Raw genomic sequence first — 24,508 nt, 5'->3', positions numbered from 1 at the left:
TCATTCCATTAGTTTATAATCTTTTTAAGGCCAAGAAAGGTGGGGTTAATAGTCATCTTTGTTTTCCTAGAATACTTTCTACATTGTGAACTCTTAATTGCTGCTTGTTGAAATTTTCTTTTCTTTTCTTTGGAAAGTGATAATCCTCATACACATACAAATATTTATGGTGTCTTTCAGTTAACCAAATTTAGAATTGCAATATGAATTTCAAAAATTCTAGATAAAAGAGAATTAATCATTGGAAAGTTACAAGTGAATTATAGTTTCAATAAGCTTGAACTAACATATATTCCCTTGTTGGATATGGGAAGACAGTCAAATTTGTTCTTGACTTTCTCCTTTTATTAGAATATAAATAGCTGAAGAATTATTAAAGGAACAGTATTTGTGCATCCGTATAACTGATGGGTTTATGTATGTCTTTTGAGATTGTAGGATCATAGATTATTGAGTTGAAAATGACCTAACAGGCATCCATCTAGTTCGATTCCTTCATTCTACAAATAAACAGACTGAGGCATAGACTCATTAAACAACTTCCCCAGAGTCAAAAAAGTAGTGACAGGTACACGATTTGAAGTTATACTATGTCCTTCAAGTAATTGTCCTGGTAAGTCTTTTGTTTCAGGCCCTTGTCAGGTTTTGTCATTGTTCTATAAACTAGAGGTCCAGAGACTTGGAGATCCAGTCTTTGATGTACTACCTACTGGCTGTCTCAGTTTCCTCCTCTGTTAAATAAATCCAAATAAATACTGGATTAAGTGAACACCAAAGACCCTTCTAATCCTGAGATATTTCTAGGCAGACATGTTCAAACTTCAGTATCTTTTATTGACATGTTTGTGGTGGAATGGGAATGAAAATAAAGATACTATTATGTAATAATGCCTAATATATATTGCCTTACAGTTTACAAAGGGCTGTCTGTCTATCTCTCTGTCTGTCTGTCTATCTATCTATCTATCTATCTATCTATCTATCTATCTATCTATCTATCTATCTATCTATCCATTCATCCATCTGTCTGTCTGTCTATCTATCTATCTATCTATCTATCTATCTATCTATCTATCTATCTATCTCATCTGAGTTGATCTTTGCAACAAACCTATGATGTAGGCACTATTATTACCCAATTTTTAAAAAGATCAAATTGAGGCTGAGACCATGTTTGACTTGCTCCGTATCACATAGTAAATTCCTTTGGCAAGATTTGAATTTTTGTATTCCTCCCTCTAAGGTGTATCCCCATCCAATGTGCCACCTAGCTGACTATATATCTATATCTATCTATGCATACATATATTATATGTGAGACCAAGTGACATAATGGAGTCAGGAAGATCTGGGTTCAGATCCTTAATCTCTCAGTGCCCCAGACATATCTTTAAGATTAAATCAAGAACGAGTTGCTGATGGGATACTGAATGATAATATAGTTCAAGGTCAAAAGTGAAAAACAGTTCAGAGATATCTCTTGTAAGTGGTTCTAAGAAAACATGAGATTAAAACAATATTTTAGATAGTTTAGGTAGAGTAGAAGCTGCTGATCTTTTAGTTTTAGCTCAGATTTTCATTGACTAGTAAATTTGCACTTCAGGCAGTCCTCCAATACTCTCCTCTGTGTGTGTGTGTGTGTGTGTGTGTGTGTGTGTGTGAGAGAGAGAGAGAGAGAGAGAGAGAGAGAGATCATACTTGATCATACTATATTAATGACATTAAACAACTGGCCAAGCAATTATTAATACTTATTTATAACAATACATTTAACTAGTGCTTTACTTTCTTCATAATAAACCAGTGAACTTTTTTGTTGTTCAATCATTCAGTCAGGTCCGACTCTTTGTGACCCCGTGGACCATAGCATGCCAGGCTCTTCTATCCTCTGCTATCTCCCAAAGTCTATCCAAGCTTATTTTGCTTTCATGACAATAAGTATCTGTCCATCTCATCCTCTACTGTCTCCTTCTTTTTGCCTTCAATATTTCCCGAGATCAGGGTCTTTTCCAATGAATCCTGTCTTCTTTAGTATTTGTTCTTCCATTGAATACTCTGAATGAGCTAGGTAGTACAATAATTTTATCTCTATTTTACAGAGGAGGAAACTGAATCTCTGGGAGGTTTAGCACTTTACTACATGGTCATATAGCTCATAAGGGTCAGAGACTGAATTTGAACCAGGGGTCTCCTGAATAAGCTCAGCACTATATTTTATGCCATGCAGCCTTTCATTCTGTGGGTTGCATTTTTATACCATAACTGACACTGGGTTAGAGATGGGTAGGGATGACTTGGCTGGGCAACACTTTCTAAGCAGCTCTTCCTAGATAGATGGGCACTGATCTTTTCCCTTGGCTCTCAAGCTGGCTTCCTGTTTTGGTTTACATAAAACTCACCATGTAGTGTTTACAGGTAACAAACAAGCAGGCGATGTTCTAGCTATAAAATACCCTTCTATAAAAATTCATGTGTACTCCCTTAAAGTCCCTGTCTCTGTCTCTGTCTCTCTCCCCCCACCCCCACCCTCCGAACCCGTCTCTGGAATCTGAGTGAATTTTCATTAAGGTAGGAGTAGAATGCCTTCCCCTAAGAAAGGAAAATGCCTGAGTCTAAAGTCAAAGAAGTGAGAAATTTCACCTAAAAACAAGAGAATGATCTTTGTGGTTTGATTTTCTTGTCAATGATTTCCTTCAGGGGGAGGCTGTGCCAAAGTCTCCAGGGAAATGTATGAGAGATTTTGAAAGTGTGAGCCTTTTTCCAGCCAGATTTGTAGAGGGCATTTTGTTTTATTTTTGCTCTTCCATTTCAGAAAGACGGAGTAGTTATTTGGGTGAGACTGTGGTCTAGTGGTTACAACTTGGGACAGTGAGTCAGAGCCCCCTGGCTCTGACTATTCCTAGTTCTCTGCTTGAGTCACACGCCCATGAGGGCCTAGCCCAAAAAGTCACTGTGGGCCACTAAGTATATTTTCTTGAGATATGATATTTTGGATGTTTCTTTGCCAAGTTGCTTTGTAGATGTAGGGGAGATTTTCTGCTTTACAGTTACTTGTAGGACCTTTTTAGCCACCTGCTCCTAAAAAACAAATAAAAAATTGAATATTGCCAGTTCATCCATCTGTTGTATAGAATGTAAAAGGAGGAGATGGACTTTTTTCCCAAAGAGTGGAGTTTGAGGTAGTTTTATTGTTACTTTAAAAATTTTTCCCCTCTTCCTTTAAAAAAATTTTAAAGGCCCATTAAAATTGTCCCTAACATCTGCCATGTTCATATTTATCAAACTTTCACTGGAGAGAGAGATAGTAGTCCATCTCTGGAGCTTTGGAGGTCTTCATAGGATTGAATCATATGCACAAGGGAATGGAATGGGAACTTAAAAAGCAAACTAACTCTTTAATTTTGTAGATAGGTAATCTATGTTCCACCCAGAGAGGAGAAATGATTTGTCCATGTAGGTGAATTGGGGAGAAAGGAGGAGGACCCAGATCTGATGAATACTCCTTTAGGAGTGTTTTGGGAATATCAAACTTCCAACCCAGTGCCTTTAGCCATGATGTTCTGGGAAGCAACCCTTATGGAGTACTGGTAATGGTTCCTGTGGATGGATGTTATAGCCACAGCTACTAAAGACCCAGAAAAGTCTTTTTTTTTTTAAATTTCTTGCCACCCAAGTTCTTAGTATTGTCATTGGCTTAACTTCAAACACTCATATCATTTTATCAGTGAAAATGATATGAAAGAAAAGGCCTTCCTTCACAAATGCTTTGCCTCTGCATCCTAAGAACTAGGGGACTTTTCTATCTTATTTGCAGTTGAAATCTCCCATGGGAGTTATATTCCTCCTTTAGACTATGAGCTCTTGAGAGCAACAATTATCTTGTTTTTCTTTTTGTATTCCCCAGTTCTTATCATAGTGCTTTCTATGTAGTAGGTGTTCAATAAATGCTGCATTCATTCATTTTCTACATTCATAGACTTAAAGTTGGAAGGGACCTTAAAGGCTGTCCATTCTTACTCATTAATTAGATCCATGAATTAGGCAAAGAAACCAAGGGACGGATAGATTAAGTGATTTGCCAAGGGTCCCTGTGGGCAAGAGGCAGCAGAGCCAAGATTTGAACTAGTCTTCTGATTCTAACACCTTTATTCTTTACCCTGGATATGTTCCATCTTTTAGTTGTATCTGACTCTTCGTGACTCCATGGACCATATCTATCCATGGGCTTTTCTTGGCAAGGATCTTGGAATGGTTCAACATTCCTTCTCCAGTAAATCCTTTACAGTGCCTGAACAGTACCTCTTGCTCCGTCTTAAGAGATTTGAGCATCCAGTCCATGAAGATGACACCAATTTGTTCTCTTCCCTTTTTGGGGAATTGAGTTGTGGTGGAGGAGGAACTTGAGGACTTGGAGATGTTTACTTTTTTCTCTATGCTGATAATTTCACAGGCTTTAAAGCCCACTTTGATTTCTCTCAAGAACATTGGCATAACCTGTGTTTGGGGTCTTTGCACAGAGAGAAGGCTAAAGCTTAACTTAAGCTCCCTAAGACATATCATAAAACACTATTTTGGAAAAAACCCTAATGATCCATGATCAGAACATTATTATTAACAAGGGATTGAAATGCTTAAGTCAAGATGGCCTTATTTTTTAAAATGAAAACTGAGTTGGGGCCATTTCATCGGTTTTCAATGCTGTAATTCCCACAGCCCCTTTTGATTCCAGTTTGCTGAAAAGTTTAATGTTTTTGTAGGCAATTCATAATTTCCACGTTGAGGCGGCTAAAGAGGAAGAGAGCTTGAGCCAGTGGTGTTTTCATAGTGGGATGGTGGGAATTCCCCCCCACCCCTAGAATGTAAAATGAGTGTCAAACTTCTGGGAAAAATCTGGTGAGAGGTATTCCTAGCCCTTCTCAAATCCAAGGCACACCTTCTTTAAGATGTATTTAGGCCCCTAAAGAATAGAATTTCTGCTAGTTAGCATCACAAGGAAGGGAAGGATTTTCCTTTTGGCTGTAGTAGTACCTAATTTTCACTTTCCTTGTTCTTAATAAGAACCTATTACAGAAGCAGACAGAACTTTTTCTTTTTCTCTCTTCTCTTTCTCTTCTCTTCTCTTCTCTTCTCTTCTCTTCTCTTCTCTTCTCTTCTCTTCTCTTCTCTTCTCTTCTCTTCTCTTCTCTTCTCTTCTCTTCTCTTCTCTTCTCTTCTCTTCTCTTCTCTTCTCTTCTCTTCTCTCTCTTCTCTTCTCCATATGACTACTTCCTCATCAGAACCAGACTGTCTTCAGCAACAAGAAGGTCCCTCCTCAGGAGTTTTTGCTTTCCAATCTCTAGGGTCCTTTGCCCATTTGTGAGGGCCCTGCCATTATGTGTCCTATCATGCTATTGTTAAAGAGAGTCGCTGGGGGTGGGAGTAAAGAGAGAGGAGGTGTTTGCTCCTGAAGGCTTGTGTGCCCTTTCTTCACCATCTGGATTCAGTTAGCTGTCTCTCGGCAGTGGGCCGAGTCTCATTTCCTCCGACCAGTAATGTTATATAGGCAGTGATCCTGTTCTGCCCTAACATAATTGAAAATTATGTGTATTGTAGGCTCTCAGCGCTGAAATGTAGGCTCGTAAAAACATGTGGTGCAGGTAGCCTGTGGAGATTGGATCTGGCACACAATGAAGCTTTTATGTAAAGTAAGATTATAAGCTTCACATTAATATTGCATTATGGGAAGACAATTCGTGGGGTGGGGGAGCCCTAGGGGAGACCCGGCACATAGTAGGTGCTTAATAAATGCTCTTTGACTGACCTTAAACAAAGCCAATGTTTCATTCTTTTAAACACAAGCAGATTTGGCTCATGGTTTTTAAGGAAGAAAACCATTCCTTGGGCTGTGCCACTGGAGCTGGCTTTTTAGGGGTGGGTTGAGGTTCAGTGTGATTTTTGTCTTGACATTTTTGTTTTTAAAGTTGTGGTGGAGAGGTGAGTGTTGGCATGTTGCCACTTTGGTAGGCCTCAAGGAAATGACTCTGTGGAGTGGTTTTGACCAGTGTAGCCCATGTGTTTATATGGTCGGTGCCCTTGAGTGAGAATGGGAAGAAGTCAGAGGCACACAGTCTCCCCACAGCAGGCTGAACAAACTCCCATAGTAGTTCTAGAATGTTAGAGCAGGAAGGAAACTTTGAGAGATCAACTGGTCCAACCTGTCCACCTTTCAAGGAAGAAAGTTCTCTGGGAGGTTTTGTGATAGGCTCCCAAGTGTGTAGTGAATGGCAGAAGTGGGATTACGGGTCCCCAGATATTTTTCTCTGAGCCTTAGACTGCCACCATGGTGGCAGATTAAGAAACAGAGTTTTGGGCCTCTGGGTTCCAATGGTTCCCTTCTCCCGCCCCATCTAGAAATTCCCATCGCCCTAGGATGGAGGTGACCAACTTGGAAAAAAGCACCAGCTCTCTGCAGGTTCAAGACTTCAGTATGCTTAGGCGTCTATTTGAAAAATACTCGAAGGATCCTATCTCTTAGGAACCTTTCACATGAATGTTGCTTACAGATTTTAATTAAGTAAATACTTGTTTTCATATGATTATCGCTATTTTATTATATTAGTATTTACATATTAAATAGATTTACCGGATGTATGTTCAGTCCTAGGGAAGAGTATTGCCTAGGAATTCCTTCACTTGGGGCAAAAGAGGAGGGGGAAGTCTGTGCCTTATAGATTCTGTCTTGCGCCCCTCTGCGTGTCTTGGTGAAGGGGCAGGGTGTGCTTCCCCAGAGGAGAGCACTGTAGGATTTATATTAATATTCAATACTCCAAGTATTATATTAGATATATATACGTATTATATATATAATAAATTTTATTATTATTAATAATAAAAGGGTAATTACCTAACAAAATAGAACCACGTGACTAGACTCTCTTGTCTGATTAAAAAGACCAGGAATGGGGGGGGGGGGGAATACACAAAATTTATATCCTGTCTACATCAGCACTTAAAGACAGGAGGAGAGTGGAGTGCTGGGAATCGTCATTTTTAGGGTTCAGAAATTAATTAAGCAGCGCCACAGTGATGGGGACCCTTATGATGGTCATGGATGACTATGAGGTGGAGGGAGGGACACCTATTGACCTGTTGTGCCCCCCCCCCCCCCAGCACCCATGTTAGGAGCTTGGGACAGTCTCTGGTTGCTTTGCCCTGGATATAGCTCTGACCCTGGGTTAGGTCCTCTGGGTGATACCAAGATGGATAAAACAGGGCCCTTTCTCCTTGCTCAGATGAAATTTATAATCCAGTAGGGGAATTAAGGCATATACATAAATACTCATAGAAAATAGAATTGAATAAAGGCTTCAGGAAGGCCTGGGACAATGTGCTATTGATAGTTCTAAGGGAGGAGATGAGAGATCACTTTTAGCTTTAGGGTAAGGGGGAAGGGTCAGAGGAGGCTGGGTGGAGGAGATGTTATTTGATCTGGACCTTTAAAGGATGAATAACATTTCAACAGGCAGAAGTGGGCAAGATTCAGGAAGGAACTGAGTATTCCAGCAGTAGGGACTGATGTGAATCAATGTTTGGGGGTGCCTTGATTGGATTTTCCTCTGAGCCATGAGTGGTGGGTGAGGTTGTTATGTGTAGGATGCATTGGAGAAAGAAGCAACTGCAAGTGATAAAAATGTTAGAAGATGAGGGAAGTCTTCCAGACAAGAAGTTTTGTGAGTTGAACTTAAATTAAAGAAATAATATGGGATAGGAAGCACATAGTACCAGTTGGCAGAAGACCTGCGATTTGATTTCTTGACACTCTACTTGGCTCTTGTGTGACCTTGGACAGAGCACATGGCCTCTGGACCTCTAGGATGAGTGGGCTTGGACTTAGATGACCTGGAAGGGCCCTTCCAGTGGCAAACTCAATCTTTCATGGACCAGGTAGCCCTTTCCCCCAGTAGTACTCTGTATAGGCACATCAGGAATAAGTTCTCTAATTCAGGAAAGTTGGGGCAAGATTTAAGTGATCCCTTTATTCTTAGCCGGAGTCTACATTGTATATTCAAAAGTATTTTTGGTCTGGAAAGGATGAGTGTAGAAGACACATTTGTTAATGAGAAATACATTTTTTCATAGTTTATTAAGATAGATGCTGAATTGTCTTAGGCTCACCTGAGGCATAGCTTTTAAAACAAGGACAGTTGCACACTTCTATCTTGCTTTCTGTCAAATAAAGGATGCTCGTTTTATTTTATTTTTTATAAAACTCTTACCTTCCATCTTGGAATCAATACTGTATATTGGTTCCAAGGCAGAAGAGTGGTAAGGGTAGGCAATGGGGGTCAAGTGACTTGCCCAGGGTCACACAGCTGGGAAGTGTCTGAGACCAGATTTGAACCTAGGACCTCCTGTCTTTAGACCTGGCTCTCAGTCCACTGAAGCTACCCAGCTGCTCCCAATTGTTTTTAAAATAAAATTTAAAGGATAATCTGTGAAAAGAACAGATATGGGATGGATTGTTTCTATATTTACTGTTTTAGGTATTGTAGAACAGTGGAAGTCAGATTTGGGGATCAAATCCCAGCTCTACTTCCAAGTGACCTTAGGTAATTCATTTGAATCTCTTTGGACCTAGGATTCTTCAGATGACTTCTCAGGTCTCTTGTCATTCACTAGCTGTCTCTCAATCCTATTTTGCTTAATATCCCTTCTTCTTTCCCCCATTATGATTGGGATAGTATTAATGGGATCATTTAGGGTAACAATCTTTTGGAGTTATGAAGTCATATTAAATAAAAGGTGAAGTCAATCTTTAAAATTTGGTATTATCTTTGTGCTTGCTAAGCAACAACCATACAGATGGGAGCCTCCTATGTTGCTGCTTCATTACACACGCATATACAAATAGAGACACACAACTCACTGCCTCATGTTTTTGTTTCTCTTTCTAGTATCTCCAGATGAAATGGCCACTGCTTGATGTTCAAGCAGGGAGCTTACAGAGTAGGCAAGCCCTCAAGGATGCAAGGTCTCCGTCTCCAGCACACATTGTTGTAAGTAACTTTTAGAAGACAATTTTTGTTGTTATTGAGAAAAAGTATTTGGATTGTTACAATTTTTCCTGATTTTTTTTTTTTTTGAGGAATTGATGAGTTGGAGGGGAGGCAAAGAAGTTCAGAGTGGGTAGTTCTCTTGCAGGCAGTATTATCTTTGAAGTCCTCTTGGTTGGTGATATACTTAAGAAGTAACAGAACTAGAAATTTATGTTCTTTCCCAGTTTTGTGGATTTTTCTTCCAGTTTTATATTCTCTAATTCCAATCTGGATGGGAAAGCCACTCACAGGCACAGACATGTCATTACCATGGCCCTATGTATAGCCTAAAGGAGAAAATAAAAAGCTAGATTTCCCCTCCATGGTCCTCTTTCCCCCTATACCACTTCTAGACCAGTGATGGGTGGAGATGAAGGGGTGGTGTAGAATCAAAAGCACAAAAGGGAAGTATATGAAATTTTAAGGTTTTTAAGTATAAAAGTATCTTTTCCTCACAGTAGTGGAAAAAAATCTTTGTACTTAAACATTTTTAATGATTTTAGAGTAAAAATTAATTTTGAGAGGCTGATGCTATATTTGATGTATGTAAATTTTGTGACTGTGATGTCAGAAACATATGTTTAGAACTAAGGAATGACCACATTCATGAAGGGATTATGTCCACATATATTTTTAATGCATTTCCTTACTAAAGAGTTTGTAGACATGGAAAGCAGAATTTGTAAATTAACCTCTTGAGAAGATAGTGTGGACTTATTAGAATATTTCCTTTTCTATATTTTATTACATGTTAGACTTTATATCTTAAAAATAATTAATGGATGCCACATTTTTATAATTAATCCATGACAGGTAGAATTATGCAAAATGTGGTACTATTCATGTATTTTTCATTACGGATCATAAAATGTTATCTTTGTATATTTTGCCTCTAATTTAAAAAAAATGAGATTTAATACATACATACTTAAAAAAAGATCTTAACTGCACACGTATAACCTATATCAATTGCTTGCCTTCTCAATGAGGGGAGAGGGAAAGAAAAGAGAGAATTTGAAACTCTAAATAGTGAAAAAAATGTAAAAAAACCCAAGATATTTAGAACACTGGTTAAAAGTTATCTAAAATCTTGGAAATAGATTCTCATGCAAACTATAGACATTTGGACATATTATTCAGAAAAGCATTCCTTTCGGTAATTTATATAGTGGTGTAGAATGTAGCACAATATAATAATATCATTAAAAACATTTTTGGTTGGTTTTATTGTGTATGAGAGGTAGCCTGGTCTAATGGATAGCTTTGGTGTTAGGAAGCCCTGGGAGTCAAGTTCCACCTCTGACCCATGCTAGCTGTCTGCCCTTGGGTAAGTCAATTGACTTCTCAATTAAGAGTTCCCTATGGGCATTAGTGGATGTAAGTTTCCTTGTATGTGATTTTCCATTCTCCCACAATATAATCAATAATAAGGTTGCATCAAATAATAATAATAATAATAATAATAATAATAATAACTACTACTATGAAATTTCATGTTTTTTTAAACCCTTACCTTCTGTCTTAGAATCAATACCGTGTATTGGTTCCAAGGCAAAAGATTGGTCAGGGCTACACTATGGTGGTTAAGTGACTTGCCCAGGGTCACACAGCTGGAAAGTGTCTGAGGCCAGATTTGAACCTAGCACCTTCCATCTCTAGGTCTGGCTCTCAATCCACTGAGCCACTTAGCTATCCCCTAAGACTTGGATAACATGAGAAGAGTGGGAAGCAGAGGAATATTTGCTCTGAATTTTATATAAAATGTTTTTTATTGTTCATCTAAATACAATTGCTCTATCTTTATCTTGTGAAATTCCACACTGTTAGATGAGGAAAGGATCTTAGAAATAAGCTAGTCTAATCTTTCATGGGGTGGGAAGTGTGGGACAAACACTGGATTTAAGATTAGAGGATCTGGGTTTGAATCCTGGCTGTATTATAAATTTTGTATCTCCTCTGGGTTTCTTCCTGTAAGAGAAGAAAAAAGAAAAAAGGAGATAGAGACTACACCTTTCCAATTCTAAATCCTGTGATTTTTTCACTTTACAAACAAGAAATGTGAAGGCCATTAAATGAAAGTGATGTATCCCAGGCCACACAGTTAATCAGGCGCAATCTGAACAAGAATCCACCCTGGACTTAGGCTCTCTTTTTAGCCAAGACTAGACCTTAGATTCTTCTTCTGTCAAATGATTAGGTTGGATTGGATGGTCCCTAAGATCCCTCTCAGTCCTCAGTCCTTTAGCCAGTGAGCCTAGTAGAAACAAAGCCAATCTGTATTTGCAGTTCTCTTACCTTTAATTTGGTATCTTGTCAGTAAAATCATCAAAGTAAAAACATAACTGCCAATTCCAGAGGCTTCTCGACAAACAAACAGATAGAGGTGGAGACACCTGAGAACTTCTCTTGCTGAGTCAGTGATTGATCTGGATATAGGCACAAACTCTTGATTATAACGTCATACAGCTGGCAGGATATATGGCTGAAAGGGACTTTAGAGATCTCTAAAGCAGAGTTTCTTGACCTTTTTTATGTCTGGTAAAGCTTATGGACCCCGTCCTAGGAAAGAGAGACAAAAAGGCAGCTGGACCGAGTTGTCAAAATGTTTAAATAACAACCACCACCACAGCAAAAAACTCTGGTTCATGGAGCCCAGGTGAAGACCCCTTGCTTTTAGCCGAATACCTGGTCTGGTCTTAGAAACGAGGAAACTGAGGACTGCTAAGGAAAAGGAACTTACTTAATATACTCAGAGACATGCTGTCTCTAAATCCAGTACCTTCATTTTATTGATAAGGGATATAAGACTCAGAGAGCTGAATTGACATCTCAGGGACATAAGGCTAACAGAGTTGGGATCAGAAACCACATCTCCTCCTCACAGTTCTTTCCACAAAATCTGCCTGGTTTTGCTAGTGCTTGATTTAATTTGAGCTGACTGGAGATTTGGAGAATTTTTTTTCCAACCTTTTCCCAGTGTGATGTGGTCAAAGGAACATTAGATTTGGGTTCAAATCCTGGTTTTGCTCCATTATCCAGGCCTCAAGTTTTCTCCTCAATGAGGGAGTGGTATTAGATGGCCACTCATTTGCCACTAAGATCTAAAACTATGATTCTATGATCCTCAATTCTCTTATGGTAGATCACACTCTTATGATCGATTTCTATTAGTTTAGAAATTGTCGGTTGGAAATTGAGAAGGAAGAACATTGACTTTAGAAGTCTTAAAGGACTTTCTTTGAGTACAAAGCTGCCCCAAGGCTTTGAAGGAGACCTAGGGTGGGCACACCCCTTTGTAGGTGTGCCCTTCTGTGGTCTTCAGATCTCTTTCCTCTCCTGGATTTAAATTCAAATTGAGTGTGTAAACTTGGGAAGGTGGATTATAGCCAACAAAAACAAGTAGGTTGTCCAGGTTCTAAGAACCTTATATTCACATTTGGAAATTGAAGATGGGGGGTAGGGACTGGAGGAGATGGCAGGATATTTTTCCAGGAAGCCTGAGTCAGATCCAGTGTGGGTTTTGGCTAGGCAGGCAATAGGAGTGTCTTAAGGACCATTTTCCTCCCTTGTTCAGTGAAAGGCATGTTGTTTACCATAGCAACCACTTTGAAGCACATAGTGCCTCAGCGATGGAGACCCTCATCCGAGGAGCCCCAGCTGGGAGTTGTAATATGATCTTTTGTGATCCTTACGGTCTTCTTAGGGGCACAGTGGAGTAGTGGTTTGTGGTGGTGGTGGAACAAGAGAAGGAAGGAGCTGGGGCAAAAGTGGGATACATGATATATTTAGTAAAGATGAACCAAAGTTTGTGGAGCACTTCACATTTGTGTTTTAGCTAAATGATTAGTTTTGTTCTGGGTGAATGTGGACATTGTGTAATTGTATGGTGCAATATATTCCACGAAGCACCCAGGAATGGTGACATTCTCTCTGAGGAGGTAGTGGCAGTGGCAGAAGAAGATGCTAGGTGAGAGAAGTGTAAAGGGCAGCTGGGTTGAGACTTGGGTGTAGTTTCTTTTGTATTATGCTTCATATTTCCTTACTCCCAGCCTGTTTTGCTGCTGGTTTGGGTCAGCATGAATTTATACCAATGTAAATTGCAAAAAAAACCCCAAAACTATGATTAACTTTTTTAGAGGGCATAAAGGAATGTTCATCATGTCCAAATTTGTGTTGGGTCATGGATGTGTATAAGTATTCAATACACATGTGTACTGTGGCATATTAATTTGTGTATTTGTGTATAATATTTGTGTTGTGTATTATGTTGCAAGTCCAAATTGGAGCCAATGACATTTGGATTTCTGCAAGATTTCACTTGAACCTCACTCTCACTGTTAAGGTTAGCCATCTAATTTTACATTTAAAATGTTCCAGAATTGAATTTCAGCTATCGTCTTAATATTTGCTCTCCACTCTTGTTTTTCATTTAAAAAATGTAATGTCTTAATCTTTCATCAAAAATATTTCAAAATAAATGACTCGAGGTCCCTCCCTAATTTCTCTGAGATTTAAGAGAGATGTTGGAGTATTGGGGACAAAGAGTTTCTTAATTTTTGACTTACAATCAGGGACAGTGGGTATGAGTAATAAGGAGGTTGATAGCTACAGATACCTAGGAAAAATGGATATTTTCCCATAAATTTAGGATAGGTTATTAATATGTAGATGGTCAGGCATTAAAAAATGGAGGAATATTGGCAGGATATTTTTATTTGATTGGATCAGTCCTTCAGGTAAGAATTAGTTCATGTGTTGATTTATCCTAGGAGATTTAAATTTTTGTAATATCATGCATTGAGTAAATGTGCTTTAACAGGTAGATTTTGAGGTTATCAATTGGAGATTAATTTAAAAAAAACACAACAACTGACACATTTTAGTTCCTGTAACTGACACTGCATCCTGTTTGTTATATATAATCCAGCTGCTGCTAATCTGTGTTCAGAACGAAAGGAAATTATTCCCTAGGGATGCTATCTTTATTGACTGGCCAAAAGCAAATGTGAATTTATAGAATTTTGATTCTTTTCTTTCCATTCTTTCCATTTTCAATTAACCTAAATTAGACCAATATTCAGAGTTAGGAAAAATCAAAATTTTTTCCCTTTGCCCCCACTCCAAACCCTTTTTTTGGCCGCGTCTTTTGCTGGGGGCTCATTAAAAACTTCTCCATGCCTGTGCGGTGTTTTTCTTTTCTTGACTAGACTTTGTCTATTTCAAAATAACTGCCAAAAAAAAAAAGGTGGAATCATACCAAGTTGTAGTCTTCTGAGACAGTATGCTCAGCTGAAACTACTCCAAGCTGATTGGGTGAGCCCATGGGTTAGAAGGCTTTCCCTGGACGCTACCCCTGGTATCTTTGCTATACAAAGACTTTCATTTAACTTCCTTTGTACCTAGCAAAAAGAGATGCTGTACCCCAAATGGTGGTATTTTGGCATAGTATATCTTTTACAGCACGGCAAAAGGCTTCCCAAATTCCTACAATTTCTTCGGGGTTGACTTTTGAAGTGGATGTGGATTTTTACCTTGGGGTAGATTTCAAGTGCAGCTTGTTCTTCTGAGTAATGAGCAGAGAGGTGTGGGATAAGCAAGCAGGCTGAGTCCTGAAGAACAAAGGATGCTAGGTTGTGGTAGTAGGATAGATTTTTATTTTTTTTTTCTCCATTTTGTTTAAATGCTGAAGGAGAGAGAAGAAATCTCGTTCAAAATGTAACATGATAGGAAAAACTTCAGGCAAGGCTTGTACTTGAGGTGTGGCGTGGTCCCCTCCCCTCCTCTCCCCTTCCATCCCCAGTATGCACAGGGGGATAAACATATCTGATTTTTTTTTTCTGATTTGAGGAGAGGAAGCAGTTACTTACAATTTATTTGGTATCATGGAAAGAGATAGATATAGAGTCAGAGAACCTGGAACATCCTTCTCATGTTTATTCCTCATGTGACATTAGACAAATCATAGTAGTCCCCTTATCCATAAAATGAGGAGCTTGGACTAGATAGAATCTAAGGTTTTTTCAGGCTCAAAAACTATGGACTTAAGATTACAGTAAATAACAGAGAAAGGGGTTTTCTGATACAGCCATTCTTGTATTGTAGTCTTCTGGGGTCATGATCTCCTTTGGCCAGAGATAGTTTTTGTTTAGATTTTTGACTGATTCATATTCCCAACCATGCTTGGTTTTGTAAGGAATGGATAAAAGAAAAAAAATCACTTATTAATCACTTACTGTATGCCAGGCTCTGTGCTAAGTGCTGAGGATACAAATACCAGAAAGTGATGCAGGTTCTGATCTCATGGAGGGAGATAATACTGTGATTGTGGAGTGATATCAGTCATTTCAACAAGTATTGATTAAATGTTTATTTGGGGCCAGGGACTGTGGTGAGTATTTGGTAAACAAAGATAGGCAAAAACACAGTCTGTGCTCTCAAGAATCCTGCATTCTAGTGGGGAGTGATAACATATAAATAACTAGGGATGTATAAGATGTGTACAGTGCAGCCATCTGGTTTTTATAGAATTTTTCTGATGAGATCACCAAATAAGTTACTCTGTAAGGAGAAGTGAAGACAATTCCCTAAGGGATTTTGCCTTGGGGAGGTGCCCATGTTTAGTGAATGTGGCCTGGATGTATAATTATCAAGAGAGTCTGAGAAGGAGCAGCTGATGGGTAATAGGAGAACCAGGGGAGAGAAATATCACAACAACCCACAGCAAATAATGTATCCAGGAAGAAATAGTGTTTTATTGTGTCAAAAAGGCTGTAGAGCAATCCAGAAAGATGATTGAGAAAAGTCTGTCTAAGAAGGTTGACTTCTTATTGGGGGGAAATGCTGCATTTTGTAAGTGGTATTCAGGGCTGGGAGTTTTGGTCTGATGAGTTAACACAGTGAATTGATCCCCAGAGCAGTCAATTGACATGCCCCTTCTAGAAGCAATGGTAGGGGAAAAATACTTCTTAACTGAAATTTAGCATTTTTTCATTTATTAATGTAGGCAACAAAACATGACTCTGTGAAGGGATCCTTAATTTCTTCAGGCTACCAAAAGGATGTAGCATACACAAAAAGTTAGGAACCTTGGGTAGATGGTCCTCAGGATCCTATCTAGCTCTTGATGCTATGGCTACATCACACCTAAATTTTCTTTTAGCTCCCATTCCATGATTCTAAGTAATAAATGTTGAAAGAATGAATGAATAGGAAAGCAAATATCAAACATTTGTGTGCCAGGCAGTATGCCAGACCATGAAGACATAAATACAAAAAAGTGAGGGAGTCCCTAACCTCAAGAAACTTGCATTCTGACTAAGGGAAACATTTTTCTAAAATGATTGGTAGTTCAAGAATGGAGTTTACTCTGGTGAGTCATGGGGATAGTGAATTGATCCTCAGGGTGATCAATCGACTTATCCCTTCCAAAACCAATGTTGATGTTCGTTTGATTATTGTGCCCAGAGAAAGGCAGGACAGATAGAAAAGTGTTTTAGATAGACGTGTTAGATGGGCTGTAAAGCATCATTTAGTTCGTGACTGGTCAAATGTCACAAGCTAGGCAAGTTTGCATTCATTTAGACACAAGTTGAGTTGGCCCAGCTCCCAAGATTCTTAAAGCTGAGTAGAGTATTTCCTTTGGGACCTCAGGGCATGGATTCTGGAGTGGGGTCTTGGTCCAAGTGGGGAGAGTTGTCAGCCAGGACAAGACAGATGGCAATATGACCTGGTTATTCATCTGAATGCTTTCTATGTCTGCAGCATTGTATTATGCACTGTGGTGTACATATGTTATGATTCTTCCCATTGAGAAGTATACAGTTTGTTTGGGCTGACACAACTGACACACAAAGCTATTATTGAATGAAAACAAAACAGTCTATAATTAAGTGATAAATTATATAGCATATAGACTCCAAGAATTCAGTGTGGATAGAGGTTGTTGTTAGGTTTGGAAGTACTTGGGGAAATGTGGTTCAGTTACAGGGCCATCTTTCTGCCCTGATTTTGGAAGGATCCAAAAATGTCTTTTTTTGGTCTTTTTTTTCTTAGTAAGGGTAGAAAAATGGTGGTTTGGGAACTGTCATTTAACTTTAGTTTCTTGTTCAGTAAAGACCTAGTAACCCTTTCTAACTCAGAGACCTGGGTTGAATTACCCCCCAAACTTTTGTTCAAACACTAGGCTTTGCTGTGGTCTCTCTCCTCATCACTGGGTAGGGTGGTGGTAGAGATGGTTAGACAGACATTTAGTCCATCACAAATTACCACCGTGCTCCAAAAACTACAAGATTAATTGACATTTCAGAAAACAGGGCTCTAAAATCTTTATTGGATTTGCCAAGTTTGGACTTTAAGATGAGCTGCTTCCTCATGGAACAGAAGCAGTTCTAAAATTGGTGAGCATACATTTTTTCTCTTTGGATTCTGTTCAGTACTATTACTTTCACTTCCCAGCAAATCACACCATCACCTTTCAATAGGATCCTTTCTTATAAGAAATATGTTTGATCAAATAAAACAAATCAATACCTGACCATCTCTGAAAAATGTTTTAGCCCATACCTATCTGCCAACTGTCTGGAGAAGTGATAAAGAATGTTGTAGCACTCTGAAAGTTGGCATTTAAATGAAATAAAATAAACACTTGTTAGGTAGCTACTGTTTGATGAACAATACTATGCTCATTGTGATGAAAATCAATTGTGCTGTTATCCTTGCTGGAGCAGAGATACTTATACTTTTTTGGGTAATGAATCCTTTTGGCAGGTTGATGAAGGTTGTGGATCTCTTTTTAGAATAATGTTTTTAAATGTGTAAAATGAAATATATAGGATTACAAAGGAAACCAATTGCATTGAAATGTAGTTTGAAATATATTTTTTAAAAAGCAATTTCACAGACCCCAGGTTAAGAAGCTCTCCTATAGAGGGGTTGCCTTCACTCCTCTTTTCTTTGGTACTTTGCTAGTAGTGGGGTTAAATAAGAGAAGAAAAGAAGGTTTCAGAGTTGTAAACATGGAATGAAAAATAATTCCTTAACAATGTTTATTTATGTTTCACTCCTGACCAGACTGGGCAGTGTCTTAAGAAGTCCATAGAATAAGGTGTCTTTTGGAAATGATCCCCTAAAAAAGGCCACTTATTAACACATTCCCCCTCCCAACCCACCCCACACATTCCCTCCTTTGAGCATACTCTTGTGTGTATTGATATGAAGACAAAAAATGGATTAGATTCAAGAGATCTACTCTTAAGCCTTCATAACTGACATTCAGCCAGAACTTGAAATATTCAAATAGTATTTAGCCTGTTCAATTGCTACGCTTTCAAAGAGTAGCCTGCTTTTCAAATATGGTTCTGAGATCAATGGAAATGGATTGTTATTATTGTTCATAGTATCAGTTCTCACACTTGGGAGAGACAGTTTTATTTTTAAGAAAAATAGGGCTACCTAAATCATCCAACTAAATCCTAAGGAGACAAATAAACTTTTAGAGGAGACCAATGCAATTGTTAGTAGTTGTGGTTTTTATGTTGTAGGGGCATGCTTTCTAACATATTGGCATTCTTGGTATTGGTGAAGTTTAGAGCACTTCTATGCTCATTCTGTTAAATTATGGCAAGAGCTTTGGGTCAGGAAGGGTCCTTGTGACCTTGGGCGATCACACATAACCTCTCAGTTCCCCATGTCATCTCTGTAAGACCAGAAGTTACAGACAAACTGATTTGCATTGGTAGAAGGAGTTTTTTCATACTGGAAATTCCCTAAAATAATAAAATCTTCATTCTTGTCTCCCATCCCCACTGCCAGCTCCCACCCCATAGCAGGCATATCTTCTATAGGCAGAATAAATAATATAGCTCACACACATATACATTTTCTTTAGTAGAATAACATAGACACTATATTGTGGTTTATAAAATTTTAATTTATTTTAAAACATTGAATTCCTATTAGCTTTTTGACATTATGTATTTTCTTGGTCAGTGAAGATTTAAAAAAAAATCCATTATCTTCAGTTTTAGAATCAATAGGAAGCATAGCTTCTAAGACAGAAGACTTGTAAAAGGATTAGGCAATTGGGCTTAGGTGACTTGTCCAGGGTCACACAGCTAGGAAGTGTCTGAGGCCACATGTGAACCCAGGACCTCCCATTTCCAGGCTTGGATTTCTATTTACTGAGCCACCTAGCTGCCTCCAATGAATGTTAATAGTGTAATTACAATGATGGAGAGTCTTGAAATTCTTTGACATTTAGAAATATGTCTTCAAACTCAAAAATTTTGGCAACCATTGGAATATATGCCCTTCAAGAATCCCTTTTCACACTGATATTCTGTAAATGGGGATTGCCTGTAGTCTTGAAGTTTGCTCTCCACTTCCTTGTTGCATCTGTTTTTCTCAGTTTAGGACATGCACAGAATTACCAAGCCCTAGAGGGCTAAATCTAAAAGATTAGCACTTGACTGATAATGAGATTAAAAAAAAAAAGGAAACCGGAACTAACCTGATATAAGTATACTTGGAAATTGATTTGTTTTCATGATGCAGTTTGTGATTCTAATTTTTCCAGTGATGAAAACCCTCATTTGGCACTTGCTCCCATGTAGTATATATACTATAACCTTTTGATATGTGTCTCTTATTTCCCTAGTGAGCTCTTTGAGAGTAGGAACTTTATAATATACTTCTTCCACATTTCCTCCCCACAATATTCTAAACCCTGCTCCTTGGATCCTTTTCTGTATAGTAAATAGTAAATATTTGATTTGAGTAGAAAGCCAATTCTTGGTAAGGAAAGGTAGTTTATTTTAATTTATAGTAAAACTCCCAGGACTATTCAGAATCATCTTAGCTACTTAAAAACAGGGTCATAGTATTGATCATAAATTTTGTGCTGGAATGGACCTTAGAGTTCATTCATTCCAACTCTCGCTTTTTTACAGATGAGGAAACTGAGGCCAAAAAAGCCCAAGATTATGCCAGGGAACAAGTGTCAGAAGCAAAATGCAAATCCTGTCTCTAAATCCAACATACTTTCCTAATAAAATAATCTCTCTGTGGCTTGCTTTCCCCATCCCGGTTGTCCAGCAACCTGTATCTTTGGGATGATTGCTTTCATGGTATGGCTCGCCAGTGGTTTAATGACATGGAGTTAAATTCCTTTTCTCAGTGGACTGTATAGGACTACAACCACTTTGTTGATCTGGGACCTAGGTACCGGTACAGCTCTTGAAGTAGAGCTCTTGTGAGCATTCATTCATCCTCCAACACTTATGGGAGACTTGCAGAGCGACTATATAGGATCACTCCAAAGACTGCATGATTATAATGAGAGGTGGGACAATTACTCATTTATAACTGTGAGTGTGTGACTATATTTCATGACACTTTTGTTGTTTTTGTTTTTTTCTATAGTATCAAGGACCTAGTGGACTTGCTGAAGGCTCTAAGATCAGGTTTTAGCTTCTCTTCTTGTTACATTGATTGATGAAGTAAGCCCCCACCCCATGTTCTCTGTCTCTCTGTCTCTCTGTCTCTGTCTCTGTCTCTCTGTCTCCCTCTCTCTCTCTCTGTCTCTCTCTCTCTGTTTCTCTCCCCCCCCCCCCTCCCCTGCCCCCTATATTTTATAGAAGTCTGAAATCACTCGACTGCTCATGGGATGTTAAGGTCACTAAGAAGAGAGAGATTGGACCCTGAAGTATACATTTATTTATTGAAAAAAGATGCCTGTGGGTCAGCTAGGTGGCTCAGTGGATTGAGAGATTGGAGGTCCTGAGCTCAAATGTGGCCTCAGACTTGGACAAGTCACTTAATCTCAATTGCCCAGCCCTTACTGCTGTTTTGCCTTGGGACCAATACTTAGAATCTGTTCTAAGACAGAAGGTAAGGGTTCAACAGAAAAAAAAGGGGGAAAAGATACCTGAGAGGAACTGTGAATGAACTCTTCTTTCTCTGTCACCACTGTGTTCCCCCTTCCAGGTTACCGCCTTCCCCCCACCCCAATCACTGTGCTTGATTCTAGGTATTTAAAGGGGAGGCTGTGACTATTTCTTAATTATGAAAGTCAGTGAGGCAAAGGTGGCAGTATCCTTAGTTTCTTAGGACATTAGTAGTATTGGATGAGGAGATATGATTTGGTGATGGAGCCCAGATGACAGGCGAGGCTCTGACCAGAGTCTTGCCCTATCAACGGAGTTTATCTTAATTGTGCCCTTAGTTTGGGAAATCTTATCGTTCATCTTTTCTGTTACCATACTGGACCAAGCCCAGAGCTGTATATAGGAATTGCTGTGGCCGGGTCAGTTCAGTAGTGTATGTCCTGAGGGAGTCTGTCCGGTCCCTCCCTTTTCCCCTCCCCATGTTGGGCAGAAGATGAGCTTTGCAAGGAGGAGAGATGAGGAGTGGCCTCTGGGGTAGCACGCAGCTATGCCAATTGGCTTGTGCCAGCAGAGGACAGCAAGACAAAGTTGAAGTGTGGGCAGACACCACAAGGAGGAAGTAAATTTACCCTTCTTTCACCTGATAGAAACATGTCCACTCAGGGAAGGAGGGTGCTGGCCTCCACACCCTTCCTCATGTCCATGCTCTGGGGCAAAGTCCTTGTCGCCCTAGGTCAGTTACGCCTCCGCAAAATTCTGATTGCCTGGAGATTGTTACAAGGCAGACCTGCTCTCCTCTCAAGAACCCCAGTAGTGGCCCAATTATGTAGCAGTTAAATTTCTTTTTAAAGATTTAAGAATATTTTGATGCAAATCCCTTTTGTTGCCAAAGCTGTCATGGCAGGTGAACGTAGGCAGTGACTGAAGTGCATCACCAAAGACTTACTGAGTTAGGAGATGGCAGTCATCTGACCTTCAATCCTGGTGGGGCAAAGATCCCTTCTCTTCCTGGTTTTGAAGGCACAGAAATCTGTTTTCCTCTCCTATAATTCTTGCTTGGTTGCCCAGGTGCCGATGGTGAAGAAAACAGCAAGTACTTAAAATTGCCAAGGAAGGAAGGAAGGAAGCCCAAGAGCACAGGCAGGCCTTGGGACCAGTGTGTTCTTCAGGCCCCTGGGGACCTCTCACATTGCTGTGGTGACAAAAAGCCAGGCCATTCCTTGTTTCTCCTGCCTCTGAAGTTGAGCCAGCCTTAGGCGGGCACCCGTGCAGGATTCTGAGAGAGAGAGAGAGACAGACAGACAGACAGAGAGACAGAGGGAAAGATTTTGCAGGCCCTTTTTCACTAGAAGCCAGGAGCCAACTTAAGATGGGTGGAGGTTTAAAGTAAGACCTAGGGGGGGAAAGCAGCTTAGTGTAGGAGAGGGGAGAGGCCAATGGGTCCTTGGGGAGGGAGGAAAAGGAAACAGCCAGACTGGGATTTAAGAAAAAAAGAGTCAGGATTGTATCCTGGGACAGCCTTCTTTGGGATGATACAATAGAAACTCAGAAACAAAATTTGGGAAAGAGGTATCGTGCCTTTGGAGCCAAGCCTTATAAAGGAGGGAGTGTCCGAAAATTCTCCGTTACAGTGACAAAGTTCAGGAATAGTCAAGACTCCCAAGTACTGTAGTTTGATTGTCAGCACCGAAGGAGCCAGTTTTAAGGGGTTCTGTTTTCTTCTTTTCTTTCTCTTTGCCATTCAGTTCATCACACTCTCCCACACCTACCCCACTGAGATTGCCTGATGTTAGTGAGTTATCCACATTGCCCCCTAGAAAATAAAAGAAGCTTTTCACAAACTAGAGCAGGGGCAAAGTGAAAACAGCTTGTATGAAATGAAGAAGGGAAAATGTGAGTAGGTGAGAGGGCAGGGGAAGACCCTGCATGTGCTAGCTTGGGTGTAGGGTATACATGCAAATGTTGTGTACTGGGAAGTCTGTAGGGAAAGGGAGCATGCAGTGGGATTATGCTAGGCTTCTGAGGTTTATACTTAGAATAATTAAGATGAGAATATCTGATCTATTAGCATAAAAATGTTGAAAGATGATGTCACTCTTTTGCTTAAAAATTCCAGCCTAAGAATCTCTTCCTTGATGTAGCACAGAAGGAAAGAAGAAAGGAAAGAAGAGAGAAAGGGAGGGAGAGGGAGAATTTATTAAGTGACTATGGCCAAATTCTAATTTTAAGTCTTATGGATACCAGGTGCCCATGATCTCATTTGATCCTTACACCCACCCACCTTGTGGAACAAATAAGACTATAGTAATGTCCTCATTTTATAGAAGAAAAAAATAAAACCGCAGTGTTGTTTGCCTACAGTGACACAACTATTTAATTCTTCTGTGACCCAAGTATTCTTTCTACAATTCTGTTTCTAATATGGATTAATTCATCTTCATTTTAAAAAAAAGGTAGTTGATGGGGTTAAATTGAGAAATATTTAAGAGAAAATAGGACCATGGTAGAATTGCCACTTCCCTTCCCTTTGCCCTTTCTCCAACCCCTAGGCTTCCCAGACCCTTTGGGATAGCTGGGCAGAAAGTACTAGGGATAGGGTATCTTATCTCCTTCTCTTTTCATTCCCTACGCCTCACTCCCCAGAAATATAGTTACTACCACCATTTGGATGAGTTGGGAGTAACCAGCTACAATCCTTCCAGTGATATAAAGCATTGCCAGGATGTATCATTCCCTCCTTCTTCTTTTCCCCAAGATGCTCTGGGCTTTACTATCTGTGTTTGCCACTCTACTTTCCAGATATCTTTTAACCTACCTCCAAACCCCATCTCCTAATACCCCAGCCCTTATCATATGTGACTACCAATATAACCTTAGGTTCCTTGAGCCTTGCCATCTAGAAACCAAACTCTTTTATAGACATTTTTTGTTCTATTTGAAGTCGGAACGCCTTAGAAACAGACTGCATTGATTTTTCTGTTTGTACTTCTAGTAGTTAGCACAGGGCTTGACATAAGCACTCAATCTATGTCCCTTCCTTCCTTCCTTCCTTCCTTCCTTCCTTCCTTCCTTCCTTCCTTCCTTCCTTCCTTCCTTCCTTCCTTCCTTCCTTCCTTCCTTCCTTCCTTCCTTCCTTCCTTCCTTCCTTCCTTCCTTCCTTCCTTCCTTCCTTCCTTCCTTCCTTCCTTCCTTCCTTCCTTCCTTCCTTCCTTCCTTCCTTCCTTCCTTCCTTCCTTCCTTCCTTCCTTCCTTCCTTCCTTCCTTCCTCCTTTCCTCCCTCCCTCCCTCCCTTCCTCCCTTCCTCCCTCCCTCCAAAAGTTTTGTAATAAGAGAGATTCCTTGAGAGTGCTTATAGGTTCCCCTCTATGTTTTAAGATCAGTCCTTTCATTCCATGTTCTGAACACCTTTCTAGTGTTCCACTGGTATATTTGGCCAGTGGCATTAAGCTTTTAGGCATGTGTATACTCATGCAATTATAGATTTTTTAAATAAATGTATCCAGTTGCTGTATGTATATAGTTTTTGGTGTTTAATGCCTTACTTTTCTATCT

At 39.5% G+C, this 24,508-nt stretch overlaps 1 protein-coding gene across 49 annotated transcripts in view; it reads left to right on the top strand.

Annotated features, from left to right (window-relative positions):
- TCF7L2 (transcription factor 7 like 2) overlaps positions 1–24,508 on the top strand; it is a 236,767-nt gene that overhangs the window by 85,554 nt on the left and 126,705 nt on the right. For all 49 annotated transcript variants that reach the window (XM_007478991.3, XM_007478990.3, XM_056803881.1 and 46 more), the window contains one exon: positions 8,934–9,035. In XM_007478991.3, coding sequence (XP_007479053.2) covers positions 8,934–9,035 — 102 coding nt within the window. The remainder of the gene's footprint in view (positions 1–8,933; positions 9,036–24,508) is intronic.

Source organism: Monodelphis domestica, chromosome 1 (assembly GCF_027887165.1).
Source record: "Monodelphis domestica isolate mMonDom1 chromosome 1, mMonDom1.pri, whole genome shotgun sequence".
In the NCBI taxonomy this organism is placed as follows: domain Eukaryota; kingdom Metazoa; phylum Chordata; class Mammalia; order Didelphimorphia; family Didelphidae; genus Monodelphis; species Monodelphis domestica.
Note: the sequence above shows the minus strand (reverse complement) of the source record. Positions and strands in the feature narration are given on the sequence as shown.